This window comes from Echinops telfairi, unplaced genomic scaffold (assembly GCF_000313985.2).
Source record: "Echinops telfairi isolate 266 unplaced genomic scaffold, ASM31398v2 ScPeMD7_70;HRSCAF=299, whole genome shotgun sequence".
Lineage (NCBI taxonomy): Eukaryota > Metazoa > Chordata > Mammalia > Afrosoricida > Tenrecidae > Echinops > Echinops telfairi.
The window spans coordinates 35,622,265-35,645,421 of record NW_022103968.1 but is presented as its reverse complement, the minus strand read 5'-3'; the positions used below and the strand labels follow the sequence as shown (position 1 = coordinate 35,645,421).

At 40.4% G+C, this 23,157-nt stretch overlaps 1 protein-coding gene across 3 annotated transcripts in view; it reads right to left on the bottom strand.

The window, feature by feature from the left end:
• Positions 1 to 23,157, bottom strand: part of IDE (insulin degrading enzyme) — a 129,480-nt gene that overhangs the window by 71,999 nt on the left and 34,324 nt on the right. For all 3 annotated transcript variants that reach the window (XM_004701073.2, XM_030885973.2, XM_045291577.1), the window contains exons 2-4: positions 11,975 to 12,159; positions 9,376 to 9,583; positions 6,610 to 6,779 (exon numbers count right to left, since the gene is read on the bottom strand). In XM_004701073.2, coding sequence (XP_004701130.1) covers positions 6,610 to 6,779; positions 9,376 to 9,583; positions 11,975 to 12,159 — 563 coding nt within the window. The remainder of the gene's footprint in view (positions 1 to 6,609; positions 6,780 to 9,375; positions 9,584 to 11,974; positions 12,160 to 23,157) is intronic.

Genomic DNA, 23,157 nt, shown 5'->3' with positions numbered 1-23,157 from the left:
TCCATTACTTATATTGTACCTTCTGTACTTTTGTGCTGAGTCTGGCCCACCCATCAATTAGCTATTTATATTACTTCATTCACTGCTAACTGGCTAATCTTGTTAGTAGTTATGAAAACAAACTCCACCCATTCAAATAGGGCCATTCAACATTCTTCTTTGTCCATCACTCCTGAAATCTTCCTCTGGGACACCTTATGATTGTTCCTGGTACAAAGTGGGGGGGCTTACTCTACCTGACTTTAGCACATATTACACGGCCACAGTGGTCAAAACACTGTTGTACTGGTATAACAACAGATATTCAGACCAATGGAAAAGAGCTGAAGACCCAGAAATAAAAACATCAGCATAATACAAGCAACTGAGTTTTGATAAGGGCCCAAAAAAATAGCAAGTGGAAAGCAGATGCCCTCTTCAATAGTGGTGCTGGAAAAAATGGATATCTACCTGCAGAAAAATGAAGCAAGACCCTCATCTCACTCCATGCACAAGAATAAACTCAAGGTGGATCACAGACCTTGAGGTAAAACCCCAAACAACAAAACAAAACAAAACAAAACCAAAAACCCCAATTAGGGCCATTAATGAGGGAACTGGGACAAACCTGAGAACTTTGGCACAGGGAATACATAGGCTATCAGAAATAGGGAAAGATATAAATACAGAGGAGTCACAAATTGACAAGTGGAATATACTGAAGATAAATCAACTGTGTACATCGAAAGAATTCACCAAGAGAGTAATGACAGCCCACACACTGGAAAACCATCTTTAGCAATGACACATCAGACAAAGGCCTTATTACTAAAATCTACAATACGTTGCAAGTTTACAATAAGAAAAAACTAACTGCCCACTGAGGAGGTGGGCAAAGGACCTGAACAGAAGTTTAACTGGGGCAGAAATCAGAATGGCCAATAAACATATGAGAAAATGTTCCCAATCATTAGCCATAAAAGAAATGCAAATTAACACGATACCTACCACCTGTTAACACCCTCAAAGATAGCCCAAGTCAAAAAGTCAGAAAGTAACAAGTGTTAGAGGAGCTGTGGGAAAACAGAACTCCCGTCCACTGCTGGTGGACCTGTAGGTATGTACAGCCACTACGGAAATCAATTTGGTGGTATCTATAACAGAAGGAGATTGAGCTACCTACGACCCAGCAATCCCCCTACTGGGCACATACCCAGAAGAGGCAAGAAACAAACCACGGCCAGACATCTGTGCTCCAATTGTTCATCGCGGCACAGTTCACAACCGTGAGAAGATGGAAACAACACAAACTTCCATCAACAGATGACTGGATCAAAAAACTGTGGTACATACATACAATGGAGTACTACGTGTCCCTAAAAAGCAGTGATGAACGCATGAGGCACATTGCCACATGGTAAGAACTAGAGGAAATCATGCTGTGAAGTAAGTGAAGCACAAAAGGACAAGTACAATATGAGTCCACTGAGGTAAGCTTGAAACAAAACAAAAAAATGGGACATAGGGGAAAAGTTACTATACACATACATCCCTGGGGTGAGGTCCAGCAACCATGGCAGGGGCCAAACCCAATCCAGGGATACATAGAGCAGCCAACTAAATAAGAGGGGAAAAGAGAGGAAAAAAAGACATGGGTAGGGGGGTGAGCAGGGCACTAATCCACCCAAGGAGAGGGTATTGTTTATATCTCCACAGGAGGAGAGAGACCAGGTTTCAACCCAATGAGCCAAGATGTGAATACAACATACCGGCATGTATCAGGGAACCAATAGAAGTCCTTGGGGCCGGCCCCAGTCCCGACTATGTGGACACTCCCCCATACCCGCCTCCGAAGAATGCACTTCGGAGGACAGCACTGGGGCTAGGGGCGTGTCGGGTTAGAGCACACGGGAGAAACAAAAAGGGATGGAGAGGGAGGAGAGGACATCCTAGCCCACCAAGCCCCAAGGATGATGTTCCTGCTCGGAGCAGACAACAGTCCTTGGAGAGGACTGCAGGGCTGGCCCTACCACAGGACATGGCGTCCCTCACTGAACCATTGCACCGCAGGGGACAGCACTGGAGACACAGTGCGGGAATAGTGCATGGTCGGGCTCCATCACGCTGGGGAGATGCACTGAGGGCATGCAGCAGAGCAGCAGGGTAAGCCGACTGATGAAACCCCTAGGGAATACCAAAAATAGACTTTGGAGACAGAGTGTGGCACCCCATCAGACTCCACTGGAAAACACTCCTAAAGGTCAACAAACAGACCCTGAACTATTTATAGGCTTCTCCGGTTGTCGTTTTTTTAATAATTTTATTAGGGGCTCATACAACTCTTATCACAATCCACACATACATCAATTGTGTCAAGCACATTTGTACATTTGTTGTCCTCATCATTCTCAAACATTTGCTCTCCAATTAAGCCTCTGGCATCAGCTCAATTTTCCCCTCCCTCTCTACTCCCCACTCCCTCATGAACCCTTGATAATTTATAAAGTATTATTTTGTCATATCTTAAACTGTCCGATGTCTCCCTTCACCCACTTTTCGGCTGTCTGTCCCCCAGGGAGGTTATATGTAGATCCTTGTAATCAGTTCCCCCTCTCTACTCCACCCTCCCCGTATTGCCACTCTCACCACCAGTTGTCTGCAGATAGGCTTTGGGTCCCCACTCCACACTGTCCCTCATTCGCAATGATAGGTTTTTTTGTTCTTTGATGCCTGATACATGGTCCCTTCGACACCTCATGATCACGCAGGGTGGTGTGCTTCCATGTGGGCTTTGTTGCTTCTGAGCTAGATGGCCACTTGTTTACCTTCAAGCCTTTAAGACCCCAAACGCTATATCTTTTGAAAGCTGGGCACCATCAGCTTTCCTCACCACGTTTGCTTATGCACCCACTTTGTCTTCAGCTGTTGTATTGGGAAGGTGAGCATCAAGGAATGCCAGTTTAATATAACAAAGTATTCTTGCATTGAGGGAGTACTTGAGTGGAGGCCCAATGTCCATCTGCTACCTTAATACTAAACCTATAAATATATGCACATAGATATATTTCCTCATCCTCATATATAAATATATTTACATATGTACATGCCTATAATTAGACCTCTATAAATGCCCTTTGCCTCCTAGCTCTTTCCTCTATTTCCTTTTACTTTTCTCTTGTCCCATTATTATGCTCAGCCTTCATTTGAGTTCCAGTAATTTCTCTCCGTTACATTGCCCTTGATCAAGACCTACCAGGCCTCTTACACCCTCCTCGCCACTGATTTTGGATCACTTGTTGTTCCCTTATCCCCGGGTTGGTCCCTCTTCCCATTTCCTTTCTCTCACCTCCCCTTTTCCCACCCCCCCCCCAATAAAACAGTGATCCTATTCTATTCATCTCTGTATTATTTATCCTGCCTATCAGCCATGCAGATACATTAATAAGTGCAAAACCCAGGCAAAGCCAAATAAAACAACAGAGGAACTCAAAACCAACAAAACAATAACAACAGCAGAAAGCAATAACAAAAAAGAAAGCCACTGACAAAATCAGAGAAGCCGTGGGGAGGAAACAAGCCAGTCGGGGTGCAGTGTAGCAACGATGAAACATACAACTTTCCTCTAGTTCCTAAATGCTTCCTCCCCGCCCACTACATGATCCCAATTCTACCTTACAAGTCTGGCTAGACCAGAGGATGTACACTGGTACAGTTAGGAATGGGAAACACAGGGAACCGACAACAGGTGACCCCTTCAGGACCAGTGGTGAGAGTGGCAATACGGGGGAGGGTGGGGTAGAGAAGGGGAACCGATTACAGGATCTACATACAACTCCCTCCCTGGGGGACGGACAACAGAAAAGTGGGTGAAGGGAGACATCGAACAGTGTAAGGCATGACAAAATAATACTAATTCATAAATTATCAAGGGTTCATAAAAGAGGGGAAGTGTGGAGGGAGGGAAAAAACGAGGACGAGATACCAAGGGCTCAAGTAGGAAGCAAATGTTTTGAGAATGATGATGGCAAGAAATGTACACATATGCTTGACACAATGGATGTATGTATGGATTATGATAAGAGTTATAAGAGCCCCCAATAAAATGATTAAAAAAAAGATGCTCCTCGCTTGTGATATTGTGACCAGGAGTTAATATTCATTCAATGTACTCACTAAATGTATTTTGAAATAAATTTTGAAAATTTATACTTCCTATGTGTTGCTGCTGATCTGTCACCAGTAAAGTTATTTTAAAAAGCCACTCCCAAAGAGGAGCTCCACCATGCTCTGCACAACAGCAGTATTGTTGCCATCAAAGATCTACCCTACTACAAGGACTACTATTGAGGACATCATATGGATATGATGGTTTTGAATTTTTTTAAAAATTTTCATTCCCTCTGGACATACCATGTACTGATATTCTCCACAGAAATCATGTTTCAGCCAATAGATATTTTAAGGACCACAATGTTCAGGAATGCCGCTTCCTTTAGGTTTACAGTCCTTGGAACTAGATAAGAACATCATTTCCAAGATCAAATAAGAGCTCTGGTGGTACAGTGGTTACATGGTAGGCTATAATCAGCAAGGTCACCAGTTTGAAACCAACAGCCGTTCTGAGGAAGAAAGTCGGAGCTTTCTATTCCTGTACAGTTAGTCTTGGAAACCACATGGGGGCAGTTCTACCCTGTCCTACAGGGTCACTAAGATTGGCATCGACTTGATGGCATTGAGTTGGGTTTTTTTGGTAATGCAGTGGCTAAGCATCAGGCTGCTGATAAAAAGGTCAACAGTCCGAACCTACCCACCTCTCTGTGGCAAAAAGCTGTGGGCTCTGCTTCTGTACAGATTACAGTGTTGGAAATCAGTGGGGCAAGTTTACTCTGTCTTAGAGAGTTGCTATGAGTCAGAATCAATTTGATGGCAATGGGTTTGGTTTTCGTTTAATTACAATTTTTAAAAAACCCCAAATCTGTGTAAGCCACCAGAAAACCAAACCCACTATCATCAAGTTAAGTTTCCTTGGTTGCTGCTGGATATAGAATGGTTCCCAGATTTAAAGAAAAGCTACAAATAAGGCTTTTGAAAACATACCCCAAACCAACTTAAATAATATACATAAATTTAAAGTACATCAAACAATTATAATTATTTTTATGTAATAGCATAACCCCCAAGGTAGGTTGATTGTTCGTTTGTTTTTACATTACAACCGATTCATAAAGATTGCCTCTGGTGAGTGAAACCGACAATAGAAGAGAAACATTTTTTTTACTTAAAACACTTGTGTGCCATTTAAATATTTATATTAAACATATACTTCTAAATTTAAAAAAAAAAGAATAATTAAGGCGAAGTACAATTAAACAATCAAGAATGCCCTCCACACTTATTTTATTCTACTCCCTGCCATCCCACCTCTTCTTCCAGGTGATCTTTGCCCTTTGAGAGTGGGAACTCTATGTGTCTTATCTGATTATCTCCAATAGCCTTTCCATAGCAGAGGGTATGTGATGTAGAGGTGGATGTTGTGGGAGAGCAGAGGGACTCAAGACTGTCATCGAGTTCATTCCGACTCATAGTACTTCTATATAAAAAGTTTCTAAGAGTGTAAATCTGTATAGGAGCCTACAGCTTTCTCCCACAGAGCGACTATTAGGTTTGATTTGCTGACCTTGAGCAGCCCAAGACCTAACCCATAGCTCCACTAGTGGTGAGCATTTAAAAAGCACTTCCATTTGGAAAGCAGCTTTCAGAATACTTGAGTCTATTATCTTCTCCCTTCAAAGTGCTGATTAATGTCTACTCACAACTCTTATCTGCTCCCTAAACACTTAGACCCCTGTGTTTAAATGGGATAAGGAGGTGGGTGGCACAGTGAGCTACATGTTGGGCTGCTAAAAACAAGGTTTATGATTCAAACCTATGAGCTGCTCTGTAGGACAATGATAATGCTACCTGCTTCTATAAATGATTTAGTCTCAGCCTCAAAGGAACCTTCTACTCTGTCCTAGAGGGTCAACTCAATGACAGTGGGTTGTGTTGGGGTTGGGTTTTGAATGGAATGATCAAAGTAACTGTAAGTCATTGTTATACAGTTTTGAGAATGATTCTCAACGCTATGTATAAAACCTCCTGCCTGATATCCTTCTTTATGAACAACGAACCAAAATGCCAGTCATTGGCTAACAAGATTATAGCCACTTCCTTCTCACTGTTCTGAAACTCTGAATTCAATTCTATACCTTATTATCCAGCACATTTACTTCACGTTTGGTGATCCCTCTTCTCAAAACCTACTGTTTTCCCTATGAAGCACATACACTTAAACATACACTTAACCTTCAACTTCATTTTAGATCAAGAGTCACAAATGTAGGTACCTATGCAGGGGTGAGGCAGCTAATATATACATGTAGGGGCGGGTTTTAGAAACAAAAGGGAGTAACAATGGTGTAACGACTACTTTTCAGTCCCAGACTTGGGAGTTTAAGAAGAATGGGGTAAGAGGAATGAGGAGCTGTAATATCTTTTATCCTAAACTGTAACATGCAACACTGTGCAAGGAAGGCAAGGGTGTAAATGAGGGCAAGGAGAAGGAATGCATGAAAGCCACTGTTCACAAACCTGTCCCAAATTTGCTGAAGGGGTGTTTAGGGTTCCCTGTTGCTTTTTCCAACTGAAAGAGTCTCCAGGCATCATTCATCACATTCTTCTCGTGTTCTGAATCAACTGCATTCACCTCTCTGTCTTTGCAACTCTCATCAAACAAGGGGCACAGGAAAAACTGTGCAAACCTAAGAGGGTGAAACACAATTAACCACTTGAAAGCTGCTATTTTAAAATGAGTGTTCCTTAAAAATAATATTCTGAAAACTTGGATAGGAGACATGAATTCTACAATGTCAAAAAAACCTACCGACTCTGCTTATGAAAAAATAGTATAAAGTAAGTCCCAAGTAAAAAATAAAATATAATATTGGGCAAAGGTAAATTCAGAGAAGTCATCTATGCTAGAGATGCAAAGTAATTAATGAGAATAGAAAATGATTAATGCCAAAAAGTCAAGACTTATAGAAACGATAGCAAGCTACTTAAGATTTGCAATGTGGCATGTCTATAAAACTCCTTGCCATATGTAGCTCATTCTCCAAAAAAGGAAAAGGCAAGTGAGCATTCTTAGGTAAAACAAACCAAGTTAAATGTAGAGTTTCAAGATCAATTTCACTAGGATTCAGGCACTTTAGAACATCAGAACAAAGCAAGTGACCTACTTTTAAAGCATTCTGCTTGAGTATTTTTCCCTTTCATGAAGGAAAAAAGAACCTTACTTAGTAAAAAATAAAATACAGGAGTGAAAGATCTGACGTATTTAAGGCATGATTATATGGTTGTTTATGAAATAGTAACAATCTATACATTTTTAATAAGTAGCAATTTGATAAATATCATAGTGACTCTAACTTTGTAGCCAGTATGCTCTTCTCAAGGATGTTCTTTGATAATAGTACCCAAGTTTAACTAAGAAACCTTTACTTAATAAATGAGCTCTTCATCAGCTTGCAACTGAAGACACCATGCATGTGGCAAATCTAAAGTTTATATCTCATCCTACAAAAACAAGACTAGATTTCCAATGAAGTCGAGAGCAGAGGCTCTGAAGGAGACTACTGTTTAGCTGGTCTAAGAGACAGCTGGGCCTATAAAACATCTCATCGACTATCTCAGTCTAGCTGTCTACAAGACCATTATTATTGGTTGATATTTACTTAAGCACACAGATGAACCGACACTGTTCTAAGTGCTTTAGCTATACTAATTCAAAGGGAAACTCCATTTATCCTGACCATAGAATCAAAGATATACCTGAATGAAAATAGAGGTTTTTCTGGACATGGAACTCCTTTTATCTACCTCAGTAGAGTCAGGCAGGGAGAGGGCCTAATAGTTACATACCACAGGTGGATAGGCCCAGAAAAAAGTGTGTCACATTGACAACACAGGACATTTTTTCAAGGATTCTGTTATGAGAACGGTTCGTTTTACTCTAACCCAAGTTATAGTTACTCTCCATCATACAGTGATTTATTATATGAACAGCTGCTATAGCATTGGTAAAAGCAGGAAATCAAATTCAGTGTATGATCCCAGGTAACTCATTAATAGAAGGCTTCTGGGAATATCTATAAAAGACAATTAGACCTCAAAGCTGCTGTCTCAAAATGGAAACATATGACAGAAACCGTGAAAAACAGACCACTGTGACCCAGTCCTATCCTGAAAACACGGCTTTCTTCTAATGAAAAATGCAGGTTATTAGGATTTCAAAAACATAATTATTATTAATATAAGCAAATAAAGCTGGCTAATGCTGCCAAGTCTAACTTGATTATGGACATATCAAAAAGCTACAAAATCACTTTCTTGATAACACAGAAAACTGTTAAAATTCACAAAGGAAAAATGATATCTAGAACAATAAATCAAATCATTGATATTAAAAAAAAAACACACACCAAACAAACCTTAAAGACTTAAGAAATCGACCAGGTTATAAAAGTGGCCAAATGAAGCTTGCTCTAGAAAATACTTTCAAAATCTCCCCAGGGTTGAACACAGAAGGGCAAAACATTCTGTATCCACTAAGGAACCTTGCAAAGGCAGGAACTGCAGTAGAACCAAATAGGTAGGGTCTGGAAGAAGAAATACTTTACAAAGAGCTCGATGGCACTCCCAGACCACAGTCTTAGGTTATTGGTGCTTTTGATCAACATGTATTTCATAAGTAACACCATTTAGAAGGAAGAGGGCCCATAAGAATTTTGTAAGTCTGGGAGGGGAGAGGGAAGGTGGGTTGGAAAGGGGGAACCGATGACAAGGATCTACATGTGACTTCCTCCCTGGGGGATGGACAACAGAAAAGTGGGTGAAGGGAGACATCGGACAGGGCAAGATATGACAAAATAATAATAATTTATAAAATATCAAGGGTTCATGAGGGAGGGGAAAGCCGGGGGGCGGGGGGGTGGGGGGGAATGAGGAGCTGATGCCAGGGGCTTAAGTGGAAAGCAAATGTTTTGAGAATGATAAGGGCAATGAATGTACAAATGTGCTTTACACAATTGATGTATGTATGGATTGTGATGAGTTGTATGAGCCCCTAATAAAACTATTAAAAAAATTTTATACGTCAATAAAATATTTTATGAGTCTGATGTCATTATTTTTCTTCTATATTGTGGTGCTGTTGTCACAGTAAATCGTGAGGGGGCTGTTTTAGTTAAAATATCTTTCTTTAAGCTATGAGACTGAAAAAATACTGGTAAAAATGATGATGATGATGAATGAGATCGATGCACAAAGTTGGATAATTTATGGTATATTCAACATTACCTGTCCAGGGCACCTTCGAGATGCTCATGGGAAACATCAAAATAGTAATTAGTATGCTCTCCACTAGTGAAGGCATTTGAACTTCCTGCATGCTCACTCAGAAACTGGCTGTATTCATTTTCTTTAGGGTATTTCTTTGTTCCCAAAAATAGCATATGTTCACAAAAATGACTTAAGCCAGCAATATTTGGAGGATCCGACAATGAACCTGAAAGAGAAAACATATATACAAATGAATCCTTTTGCTATACTTAAAAAACAAACAGCTCACTGCCATCGAGTTGATTCCAACTCATAGCGACTCTATAAGCAGAACAGAACTTCCCCTGTGTATATCTAAGACTGTAACTCTTTACAGGAGTAGAAAGCCTCATATTTCTCCAGCTGAGTGGCTGGTGGTTTTGAACTGCTGACCTTGAGGTGAACACCCCACCACATAACCCACCATGCCACCAGTACTCCTGCTAAATACAGATGAATTACAAATAATATGGAGCTCCTGTTAGTATGATAGTGCCAACCAAATAATCATAGAGAGTTAAGCATAGGCAGCTCTAAAGTGGTATCATATAGAAGCGATACTAAGAATCATGATAGCCCCATCTCTTAACAGTAATCACTTAGTGAACTTACACAAAATTATTTAACATCTCTTGATATTCGTTCACACTAAACACTAAAAGGAAAGATGAGCAAAAGAGTTAAAATAAAAATGAGGAGCTGATACCAAGGGCTCAAGTAGAAAGCAAATGTTTGGAGAATGATGAGGGCAACAAATGTACAAATGTGCTTGACACAATGGATGTATGTATGGATTGTGACAAGAGTTGTACGAGCTCACAATAAAATGATTTTTTTTTTAAAGTTAAAATCACTGATCTACAGAGATAAAGTATTCCAGTTCTTACAGTTAATGCAGGAGACCATTCAGCCTCGTACTAAAAGCATGGGTTTGAGTGTTAGCAGCTTTACTAGCTGTGACGCTTTGAACACACTGCTTTTCCTACCAGTCTCAGTCACTTCTGTATGTTGTAAACCATACCTATCTTAAGAGAGTGTGTGAAACATTCCTCTAGCTCTTTAATACCTCCTCCTCCCCACTCTCATGAACCCAGTTCTACCTTACAAATCCAGCTAGACTGGAGCATGTACACTGGTACAGATAAGAGTTCTTGACACACAGAATTCAGGACAGAGAAACCGCTCAGGAACAGTAATGGGAGTAGTAATACCATAAGGATAGGGGGAAGGTAGGGAGAGAAGGGGGAGAGATGGGGAACAGACTACAATGATCAACATATAACCCTGCCCTCCAGGGGTACGAACAACTGAAACATGGGTGAAGGCAGACAGTGGAAGGTGTTAAGATCTGAAAATAATAATAATTTACAACTTATCAGGGGTCCATAAGGTTGGGAGGATGGGGGAGGGAGGGAAAAAAAGAGGAGCTGATACCAAGGGCTCAAGCAGAAAGAAAATGTTTTGACAATAATGATGACAACATATGTACAAATGTGCTTGATATAACTGATATATGGATTATTCTAAGAGCTCCCAATAATATGGGTTATTGATAATAAGAGTGTGTGTGAGTACTACATTGCATGATATTTGCAAGCCACTCTGCATATGATGGTTATTATTTTATTTCCCCAATTCTAAAATAAAATAAGGTATTTCTAGGTAGTGCAACTGATTAAATACTCAACTGCTCGCAGAAAGGTTGGCAGTTTGAACCCATACAAAAGCACCTTGGGAACACAAAACAAAACAAGCAAAAGCACATTGGAAAATAGACATGGCCACCTGCTTCTGAAAGGTCAGTCTCACAGACCCTGTACACACACACACACACACACACACACACACACACACCAGTCTCACATACCCTGTACATACACACACACAGTCTCAAAGACCCTGTACATATACACACAGTCTCATAGACCCTGTACATATACACACACACACACACACAGTCTCACAGACCCTGTACACAAATATAGTCTCACAGACCCTGTACATGCAAGCCTGCACACACAGTCTCACAGACCCTGTACACACACACACACACACACACACGGTCATCATAAGTAAGTCAGCATTGACTCGATGGCAACCAACCACAGCAAAATGAAAGAAAACTCTAAAATCAAAGTAAAAATTTCTGACAGGAAAACAGCAACATAACCCACTAAGTTCACATATACACACACAAACTGATAAAAGTAACACTGAATATGGAAGAAGTGTGAGCTTAAGAGCCTAAAAAATCTGATATTAAATATCAAAAGTGACAACATTGGAACAGTTACTATAAAGGACAGGAGTGAATTTCCTTGCTGCGTGGTACCTCCAGGAGGGAATTTAACAAGATACTTCTGTTAAATGTATGAGGGGCTGCAACGTGGAACTAAAAGATAATAAAAATTTTCCATGAATGTTTTGAACGCCTCTTGCATAACTATTTGGTCTGGATAACTGATTTACCTGAAGCTATACCAGGCTATCATGCAAAGTAAGGTACATCAGAATGAAGCATCAACATAGTAAGTTAATGAAACTGAGCAAAGCTTTAATTCATAATTTAAATTGTTACCTATGTGTACATCAAGTGCTGCTGATGACTTATCTGTGGTAGGATCGCTGATGAGAAGGACCTTGATGCCATTGGCCAGCTCCAGTCCTCGGTATTCCCGCTTATCTTCAGGAGACTTGACAATGTGGTCTCCTAGTCTCTTAATAGCTGGGTTGTTCATTTTGATGTAAGTCTTCTTTTGGACACTGAAAAGAAAAATTATTAATTGATGGAGTGTGGCTTTTCTTTTTTTTTTTATGGGCAAAGAACAGCATAAAGCCAAACACACAAAATACATTATCAGATTTTAAAAAACACCTGGAGGAAGTCATTCCTAGCTGATCTGTCTTAACCCTCTCTTTCAGAGCTAGTATAACCTTATTGTTTTTGTGGAGTCATTTTTTTATTTAGGGGACACATGATGGCGATTGAGATAGTGTAGGTTGGTCTGTCAGTCAGTGAGCTGATCTAGAAAAGAGTTTTCAATTACTAATAACTTTTTCCATACATATTTGAGAGATAAGAGGCTGAGCCTGCTATTATTAGCAGAGCAGTACACCATATGTGAAACTATAGAGCAGTGATTCTCAACCTTCCTAATGCCGCGACCCTTTAATATAGTTCCTCCTGTTGTGGTGACCCCCAACCATAAAATTATTTTAATTATTTCATAACTGTAATTTTGCTACTGTTATGAATCTTAATGTAAATATCTGATAGGCAGGATGTACTTTCTTTGTTATAAATTGAACATAATTAAAGCATAGTGATTAATCACAAAAACAATATGTAATTATATATTGTTAAATATTTATTTCTAATTACAAATAAATGAAATTTTGGCTTGAAGTATGGTGTCGCATGGGTTAACAGTCTTCACGCTGGGTACTCCTATATGGATGTATCTACATGTGGGCAGACCTGCCTGGAGATGGGTAAAGGAGCAGTGTCTCGGTTCCTAAGACCATCAGAAATATGTGTTTTCCAATGGTCTTAGGCGGCCCCTGTGAAAGGGACGTTCGACACCTCCCCCCTAAAGGGGTCGTGACCCACAGATTAAGCACCGCTGCTATAGAGTATAGGTTCCTTAACTTATTTGTCCTACCCATGTCCTCTTCAGGGGAAAAATAAAAAATCACTTTGTACACTACTGGTAATTAAAAAATTTTAAACTGTAGGCCATAATCCAGGATAAAGTGTCGTAAAGAAAAAAAAAATCACTGCCACTCTGAAGTAGCTGGTGGTTTCAAACTGTTGACCTTCGATGGAACATCCTCCCACAGAGGGGTCGCAGGAGGGGTGGGTGGGTGTGAGTCAATCAGGGTGCAATAGAGCATTAATGTGCCACGCAATATCACAACCTCAGTGCTGCCTCCCAATCTAGACTAGACGGGACCATGTACATAGGGATAGGCAAGAGATAAAACTCACAACACACGGAACCCAGAAACAGGAATGGGAACAGAGACACCAAAAGGGCAGAGGGAAGGGAGGGAGAGGTGGGGAGAAAGAGAGGCACCAATCGCAATGAATGGCACATAACCACACACCCCCAGCCAGGGGGAAGAACACCAGAAACCAGAGGGGAAGGGAGACAGAAGTCAGAGTGAGATTTGAACAATCTATCAGAGGGCTAAGAGGGTTGGGGGGAGGTGGGGAACAGGAGCTGATCCCAAGGGCTCAATGGAAAGTAAATGTCTAGAAAAGAATGATGGAATATTTCAGATACAACTGATGTACGCTTTGTAACAAGAGTTCTAAGAGCCCCCAGTAAAATGATTTAAAAAAAAACACCTGCTAACTTTGCAGTTAGCAGCCCAATGCGTAACCACTGCCCCACCAGGGCTCCTCACAGGATCAAGTGTAGGTATGTGCAAAAGGCCTGCTTTTGAAGACCCCATGGATCATTCCAATACCCCACAAGGAGCAGTATTACTCACTTTGGGAAACACTGCAGAGACCAAATGAACCTAGGCCAGCACATTTGGTTCTCCTTTGGAAGACAAACCAAGATTATCTGACTATCCCTTAAAGAGTGGGAGATATCAAATTTAAAAGTAATTAAAATCTGTTGCAGTTGAGTTAACCTCTTGCCCTGAGTTACCAGGGATCCCTACAGGTAAATTAAGACCTTATTGCCATCCAGTTAATTCTGATTCCGTGCAACCCTATAGAAATTGTAGAACTGTTTTCCTTAGGGTTTCTGAGCCTGTAAATCTTTATAGGAGCAGATAGCCTCATCTGTTTCCTGTGTGTTGGCTGGTGGGCTTGAACCATTGACCCTGAAGTTAGCAGTCCAAAGCTCAATCCAATGCATCATCAGGGCTCCTTAAGGTAAATTAGAGGGGACACAAATAGGCACATGATTAAAATATTTTAGATAAAACCCTTATTATTATTTTGTTTAACATATCTAGAGATTAAAGGAGAGGAAAATCAAACCTACTTTTACTGGGATATCTTCATCTGTGGAGTTATCTTTAGCAATGGCGTTCCTAGGAACCCTGCTGGCTTAGTGGGTTATACCTTGGGCTGCTAACCACAAAGTCAGGAGTTCAAACCCACCAGCTGTTCTGTGGTAGAAAGATTTACCACCCTGTAAACCCACAAGGGCAGTTCTAATCTGCCCGAGTGGAGTTTCTGAGAGCTGGAAATGGTCAAGTATTACTCCACCACAGGTTCACAGCTCAAACCACTCTAAGGAGCCTCGGACGACATTGCTGGAATAAGTGAGGTAAGACATTGGGTAAGGATTATTACCGGTGTCGGCCAAAACACTGCTCAACTCGGTGGTATTCAAAGATAGGGCAAATCTGGAACTCAGAGTCTGATAGGTGCACACTCTGAACCTAACAACCCCCAAAGAGGAGAAATCCTAATAAAAAAACATGAGACCAGGGCTACTCTCAGGAAGGCAGCAGAAGAAAGGACATAAACAAACAAAAAAGAACCCTGAAGCAATGCACTGAGGAGCTGAATGCCAGAGCAGGATCAGTATGGTGATCGTAGCAGAGACGCCAAGAAAGTTCTCTTACACAGGGTGCCTCTAACAGTCTTCTCCTTTCTCCTCTAAAAAGTCCAGCATCAGTGATAGGAAAGAATTACCACCACACTGAATCTTGTAGCAGTACTGGCAGAAGGGATTTTCTAGACTCTAGGGTCTGGCGTATGTGTCTGAGTAGAACAGATCATACTTGGTCTATGTTGATCAATCAGTCTCTGAAATGGAAGGCAAGGAACCTCAGGTAACAGTCCTTACAGGAACCAAAGATCTCCCTTTCTGAAAAAACACTTTAACCCTAGTTAAGGGATTATCAAAAGGACAACCTGTTTTGACTGCAGCAAATGTCTTCAGCACATAGGTGTTTAAAAAAACCTCAAATTTAGGTTCAAGGCACACTTGTAACCTGAGGACTTAAGATGGAAAACACATGGTGTCTGAGGCAGCACAAGGCAGCTGTACCAAGTGTAGAATACTCTTGGTTGGCGGCCAAACAAGATCTTGCTACATCAACACCTTGGATGCCGTATTAAGAGACGATTATTCCGCCAAATCAGTGATGGTCATTGTTATATTTTGCTTCTGCTTGTTCACGTTAGGGTTTATCTCAGAGGTGCGCCACCATTGGGGGTCACCCTCTTAAAGCTGTTTTGTTTCTCTGTTTTCTGGTAAATGAACCCCAGGGATATTGAGCCTACAGGGGAAAAAAACATAAGGGTTTGGGGGAGGGGAGATAGAGAGCTGGGGAGACAAGAAGGAGAAGACGTCAAAAAGCCCAGTAAGGAAAAGTGTGTTTAGAGACTGATTATGGAAGCAATTGTACAATTAAGTTGGACATGATTGGACTATGGAATGATATGATGTATGTATTAATTCCCAGGTTACAGAAAAAAAAAAAAAAAAAGCATAGATCCAGGAATGAGTTCTGGGCTCGCACTAAATCCTACTTCCAACTTAACAATTAGTTCTTACATAATGGCCCTACTCGACATTCACCTTCATGAAATGGTCACTGAAGGGTGCGACACCAAAATGGTGTAAAGAAAGTAGATGGTGCCCGGCTATCAATCAGAATAGTGTCTGGGGTCTTAAAGGCTTGTTGTATTCAAACAAGCAGCCATCTAAGTGAAGAGTTAACTAAATCCACATGGAAGAAGCACACGAAAGCTTGTGTGATCCAAACACGATAATTACATAATTTGAATATGATGAAAAGTATCAGAACTAAAATTATGAACACCCAATATGTAGAAGGCTATGCAGGACAATGGGAGCCCCAAACCCATCTGCAGAGTATCTAGTCAGACCGAGTCGCTGGTAGATCCACTCTAGTCAAAGGCAAGAGTCCACAACAGCCTTACTATCAGGCAGAGACCATTATAATCTTATTACGCTTGATCCTTGGTCAATTGACCTCCCTATAGACACAACCTGAATTTGTTCTGGGTGCAAATATCTCTGAGTTTTTTCATGACAGAAATTCCTCCCCTGGCTTTTTTAATGTTGATGGGGGTCTTCTCCCACTGACACATTATTTGTATTTTTGTCTTTATACTCGTACATCTTATCCTTACCACCTTAGTATGATTTGTTTTTCATTGTTTTCTGTTGGGTTTCCCAGCTATGAAGCACAGGAGTGAATGTATAATGATAATAACTGATACAAGGTGTTATAAGGAATGCAAGGGTGGGGGATAGGCAATAGGGAGTTCTACAGTAAATGTTGAAGGTGGGAGGGGGAAGGGAGTACTAGAACAGATTGTTGCACAACTCATTTTAAAGGTGATATAACTATGGTTGGGGAATGCTGCGGGATTGATGTTGTGATTGTACAATTCCTCTTGATAGGATTGAACAATTTAACAATTTAATTGTATGAGTATATGAATTATGTTCCAATAAAACTGATGAAAAAAACCACAAGTCTCAACAGCAACATTAACACTAAACCACAAAGCAGTCTCTAAAAAGCCCCCCACAGCATTACACGGCAGCAGTAAGAGCTTAGTGTGCACAGAGCAGTGATTGCCTAAGCTTCGTGAGGGATGAGATTGATTGATGAGATTCCCAAGCTCTTGAGTGATGAGAAATTCTGCTGCCATACTTTACACCCAACTCCCTCCATTGTACTTGCCCCAGCTAGTTTGATTTAGGTTTACAAATTATTTAAACATACTACTAGTAATTCTAGAACTTTAAATTGTCTACCCAATCCACAACTCTAAATGGGGAGTGAACTACAGTTCAGTTGGGCAGGAGAAAGTCTTTTCTTATTCAATGGGAAATAAAAAATTGTTTATCTAGTGATGACTACACTCAACTCTGAGCTACATTCTGCACTTTTTTCCCTTATGTCCAATTTTCTGTGTCCTGATTTTAAATTTTCTTGAAGGAAAAAAACCCTTAAGATTTCAAAATGGAAGGTAGGATGCAGGTAGAAAGAACAGCAACAGCTTCCATCCAGTCCAGTAAGAAAAATTTTAAATTATCAGAGTCCATCACAAGTGTGGATAGAATTCATTTGAACATTGAAGTTGAGCCTGATTAATGTTTCTGGTTTTGTTGACACTAAAGATATTATTTTATTCTATAAGCCACACAAAAAGTAGCCAAACTACTTTTAGACATTTGTATACAGAATCCAAGACACCTATACATTTCCAGGTTGGCAATACTATAAAATCAAATGCCATTCATTCTCGAGCCAAAAGAAACTGTATCAAGGTTTTCAAACAAGACCATTTCCAGCAATCCAACAGGCACAGTCTGGCTTTACCTATAGCCTACCAACACTCTACATTGATCTGATTCTTACCTTCTGGGGAATGGAGGGAAATGATCAGGAACTCCTCTTCTGATGATGAATGAATCAACACCTTGCTTGTCTTGGTATTTTATACACAGGAGATCACATGTCTATCCATCTCAGTTCTCTCATTAACATAAAATCCTGAAGAGCAGCTTTGCTTATTACAAATGGTCTCCAATAAGGACCAAGCCCAGAACAAGTAAGTATTTTGACTCTTTGGAATACAACCTTGTGCTAACTCAAATGCTCCCTGAGATACTTCTTTGCTATGTTTAATCTGTTATGTAAAACTTTTAAGAACAATAAAATTACTTCCATTTGGAGGGGGTATTATACATTGGAAATTAACAATAAGGCAAATAATTGTCAGTTTTCAGCATTCTGAGCAGCTAGAGAAATGTTTAATAATTCTAGCACATTTAATAATTTTTTCCAGGATTAAAAGAAATTACTCTAGTCACAGAAGGTAAAACCTGAAAGAGCCTTTAGATGTTACCTAATTTCCATGTTGTCCACGGACTGGCAGTACTGCCTTTTCCTGGGTGAGAGCTTGTGAAAAATACAACAGAATCTCAATGCACCAGAATCTGCATTTCATCATGCTGGCCTAGCTCAACCTTCACCTCTAAATATGAGGACACGGAAGTTCAAGGGGCTTAAGCGTCTTGCCCAAGACTGTACAATAAAAAGTTACCATTAGAACTCGGCACTTAAATCCCAGCCCTGTGTGTCCACTCCCATCACATATACAAAAACACATTGACAGAGACCTATTAAGCACATTGGGTTAAGAGTGGGGCTGCTAACCACAAAATTGGCAGTTCAAACCACCAAGCTGCTCCACAGGAGAAAGATGAACCTGTCTGCTTCCATAAAGATTTAAGTCTTGGAAACTCTATAGAGTTCTACTTTGTCTTATAAGGTCGCTGTGAGCCAGGATCAACTTAGAGGCCATGAATTTAGGGAGGGGGGGCGGCAGCGTTGTTGTTTGCGGTTCTTAAGGTCCAAGCACTGTACCAGGCACATTACAAAGATAAATACACCACAAGCCTGAATCTGAAGGAATCCGGACTAGTGTCAGAGCCATGTATGAAAACAGGTCATTATTTGTTAAGTGTTACCGCAAAGTGGTCCCCCCCAGGGCACTATGGGACTAATGAAAGGGGGCACCTAATCCTGCAAGGAGAGGAGAGAGAAGTGAGTGGAAAGAGCATGCCGTGAAAGGCAAGGAGTAATCCAAGTAGAAAGGCCTGGAGCAGTGGTTCTCCACCTTCCTAATGCGGCCACCCTGTCATACAGTTCCTCATGTTGTGGTGACCCTCAACCCTAAAATTATTGTCGTTGCTACTTAATCACTGTCATTTTGCTACTGTTGTGAATCGGGTGACCCTGTGAAAGGGTGGTTCAACCCCCAAAGGGGTCTCAAGTTGGGAAGTGCTGGCCTAGAGGCGCACTATGGCAATCCGAGAAGGCGCTCAGTAAGTTCGGGGGAAAAATTCCACGGAACGTTTGGAAGGCCCTCATATGATGGAAAAAGCACGAAACTTGAACCTCATTTATCTATAGTCAGAACCTCCATTTACAGATCGCGGGATTTTATCTAGACATGTAAAGACCTAAATTGCAGGTTTGTGAAAACAAATCCCCTAATAGGTCATTTCAAATTCTCATATTAAGAGCTAATTTTATTATATACTTTTTCTTCAGATGACCTGTTTTGTTTTGTTTAATCATTTTATTGGGGGCTCTTACAGCTCTTATCACAATCCATACATACATCCATTGTATCAAGCACATTTGTACATATGTTGTCATCATTTAAAAAATATTTTCTTTCTATATGAGCCCTTGGTATCAGTTCATTTCCCCCCTCCTTCCCCCATCCTCCTTCCCTCATGAACCCTTGATAATTTATTAAAAATTTTTTTCATGTCTTACACAGACCACTGTCTCCCTGCACCCATTTTTCTGTTGTCCGACCCCTGAGAGGGGGTTATATGTAGATCATGTGATCATTTCCCCCGTTTCTCCCCCCACCTTTCCCTCCCGCTTCTGGTATCGCTACTCTCATTGGTCCTGAGGGCTTTATCTGTCCTGGATTCCCTGTGTTGGGAGCTCTTATCTGTACCAGTGTACATACTCTGGCCCAGCTGGATTTGCAAGGTAGAATTGGGTTCATGATAATGGGGAGGGAGGAAGTGTTGAAGAACTAGAAGAAGGTTGTATGTTTCGTCGGTGCTCAGATGACCTTTTCTCACATCTATTTAAGTTTTGCACAGACTATTTAATAGCAAACTGGAAAGTTCTCCTTTGCCTTTTGATCCCTACCACAAATGTAAAGTGTTGTATGCTGTCCAGTGGACCCTGACTGCTGGCAAAGCCCTGTCACACAGCAGGGGTACCTGAACAGAAAGTAACTTTTACAGGAACAGATCTAGGGGCTACTAGTGAGTTCAAATCTCTGATCTGGAAGTTTCCAGCTGTGGACTTAACCACTGAGTCATCAGGGATCCTTTGACTTGGAAATGGATGACCTATAAATCAGAAATGGTGAATGATCATGCTAATAGTTAAACTACAAAACAAAACCTCCCTTCCAGGGAATCCACCCATGCACTCTCCAACTATAAGCAGACGATGAGGCCACTGGCATACCTGAGTGTGGAGGAGGAATCCAAAGAACATACCTGGATTCAGAAACACACCACAAAACATCCCTTCCCTTTAGAAGGAAGAGGTAAGCAAGCAGAGAACGTCAAAGTGGTGGTATGAGCCCTAGACTGCCTCAATATGTTAGCACAGGTTAAAACTACACTTTCCCAAGTACTTATTAATGCTATCTGACCTAAAAAAAATAAAAATAACCTCTCTGGAGACCATCTACCCATGGTCCTTCATTTACATGTCAAGTTTCATATATCAGCTAGGTTATAAAGGAAGAAACGGATGGTGAGAATGTCAGCTGTTCTAACTCTGTCCCTGGCCCTCTGTAGATGAGGATACAATCAATAACTGAACGCTTAAATGAATTACAGGGGCCATAACTTAAAGTAGTCCTACAGCATTATTATTTTAGAGTGTTACTGTTTATTTATCTTAGTTTGGGTACATGTAGATCAATGCTTGTTATTTCTAAAAATAATTTGGGATTCTATCCTCTTATGTTGGGTCTAATAAAAAAGTTAGAAGTATGAGGACCTAATGTCAGGGGTTTAAGTGGAGAGAAAATGTTTTGAGAAACGATGTACAAATGCGCTTTACACAATTGATGTGTGTATGGATTGGGATAACAGTTGTATGAGCCCCTAATAAAATGTTAAAAAATATTAAAAAAAAGAAGAAAAAAAAGAAAATTATGATGGCATCATATGTACAATTGTGCTCAACACAATGGATGGATGGATGGACTGCGATAAGAGCTGTAAGAGCCCCCAATAAAATGATTAAATAAAAAAAAAAAAGTTAGAAGTGCTTACCATAAAAAAACTTTAGAGGCATCATGAATGTTTAAACAAATAAACAGAACTTTCATTTTATAACTTTTGTCATACAGTCAGCTGTAGGTTTCTTACACTTGTATTCTGGGAACCTTGGGTGTTTTATAAGCACCCCTCTATCCAAAAGCAGCCTTCAGACTATTAAAAAAATGTAAGATGAATTCCTCCACTTTTGTATAAAATGAATCCTAACAATTACTCCCATTTTTAAGTGCCATATGCTTTATAAACTGCTCATTTAACTTCCCATTCTAAGTGGCAGATTACAGCAGCTGCCAACTATCATCTTCCTCCAGCCCCAGATGAGCAAACCAAAGCTCCAAGGTTAAGTGACTTGCCCAAGGGCAGTCACACAACTGATCTGTGGTGAAGCTGGAACTACAGGGAAAGAGGAAGCGGGGGAAGGGGAGGAGTAGAAGGTGGTGCTTAAGAAAATTATATATTGTTTTGTACCCCAGCTCCTGGCTATCATCCCCACCCCTACAATCCTTCCTTGACCCCATTCTCCTCCCAACTAACAAAGGTCAGGAAACAAAAATTAAGTCAAAAAGAAGGTTCCCATGAAACTGTTCAGCTTTACTCATTCCTCCCTATTAACAAACAGAGCTATGTAGTGGAGAGCCTGGAAGAGTGCTTTTAATCTGCCAATGCATCTTTGAGCCAAAAACGATGATACTGTCTCACAATCTTTTACCTATAAAAAGGAAAATGTATAAAAAGATTAAACATACAGCAAGATTAAATAGAGAGGGAGGGTGGCAACTGTATAGAATTACCTCATTCATGAAAGGAAATATGAAAATAATTACTACAGCAGACATGGTAGGATTGTGAGTAACTTGTTTTATAATGTATACCCTGAGTGCAAACTTCACACTTTCCTAAAATTTATACTTTTATAATATAAGTTTTACTCTAGCTGAAGATAATCCACAAAGTTGCACCATGGAAGCTCTAGATATTCAAGCCACATTCAGAAAAGGATATCAAATAGAACTTGGCAGAAAGCAGAGAAAACCAGAAGTAAGTAGTTCAACCATAATAAAGGAATACTATGTGGTTTAAAATCAGAAAAGATGTGTATCTGGCTAGGTTGTATCCTTTCACTTATTCAACGTGTATACTGAGCAAATAATCGAAGACGCTGTGCTATATGAAAAATGTGTGGCATCAGGACTGAAGTAATGTTCATTAACAACCTAAACATGAAGATGGCACAAACGTGCTTGCTGGAAAGAAGGACTTGAAGTGCCTCCTTACTGATGAAGACTATATCACACCTCAACATAATGAAAACAGAAGTCCTCACAACTGGACCAATCATGATTAAAGGAGAAAAAATTGAAATTGTCTTCAATTTTATTCTACTTTCATTAACAATCAATGTCGATGGAGCAGCAGTCAAGAAATCAAATGAAATGTTGCATTGGGTACATCTGCTGTGTAAGACCTTCAAAGTATTAAAGAGCCAAGTTATCACTTTGAGGACTAGGTTGCACTTGTCCTAAGTCACAGTCTTTCAACCATTTCATATGCGTGTGATAGCTGAACAAGATAGAAGGAAAATTGAAGAACTAAGGCCTTTGAATTATAGTGTTGATGAAGGATTAAATACATCATGGGCTACCAAAAGAACAATCAAAAATGTCTTGAGAGAAGTACAGCCAGAATAGTTCTTAAAAGTGAGGAAGTAATGATGTTGAGACTTGGGTCTTACATACTTTGGACATGGTTATCAGAAGGGACCAGTCTTTAAAGGAGGATATCAGGTTTGGTAAAGCAGAGGGTAGACAAAAATAAGAATACCTTATGCATGTTGTCTCCGCAGGCCTGTCTGGATAGGACAGGCTGGATGAACAATCTGGAGGAGAAAACAACGGGACTGACAGTTCCGGGG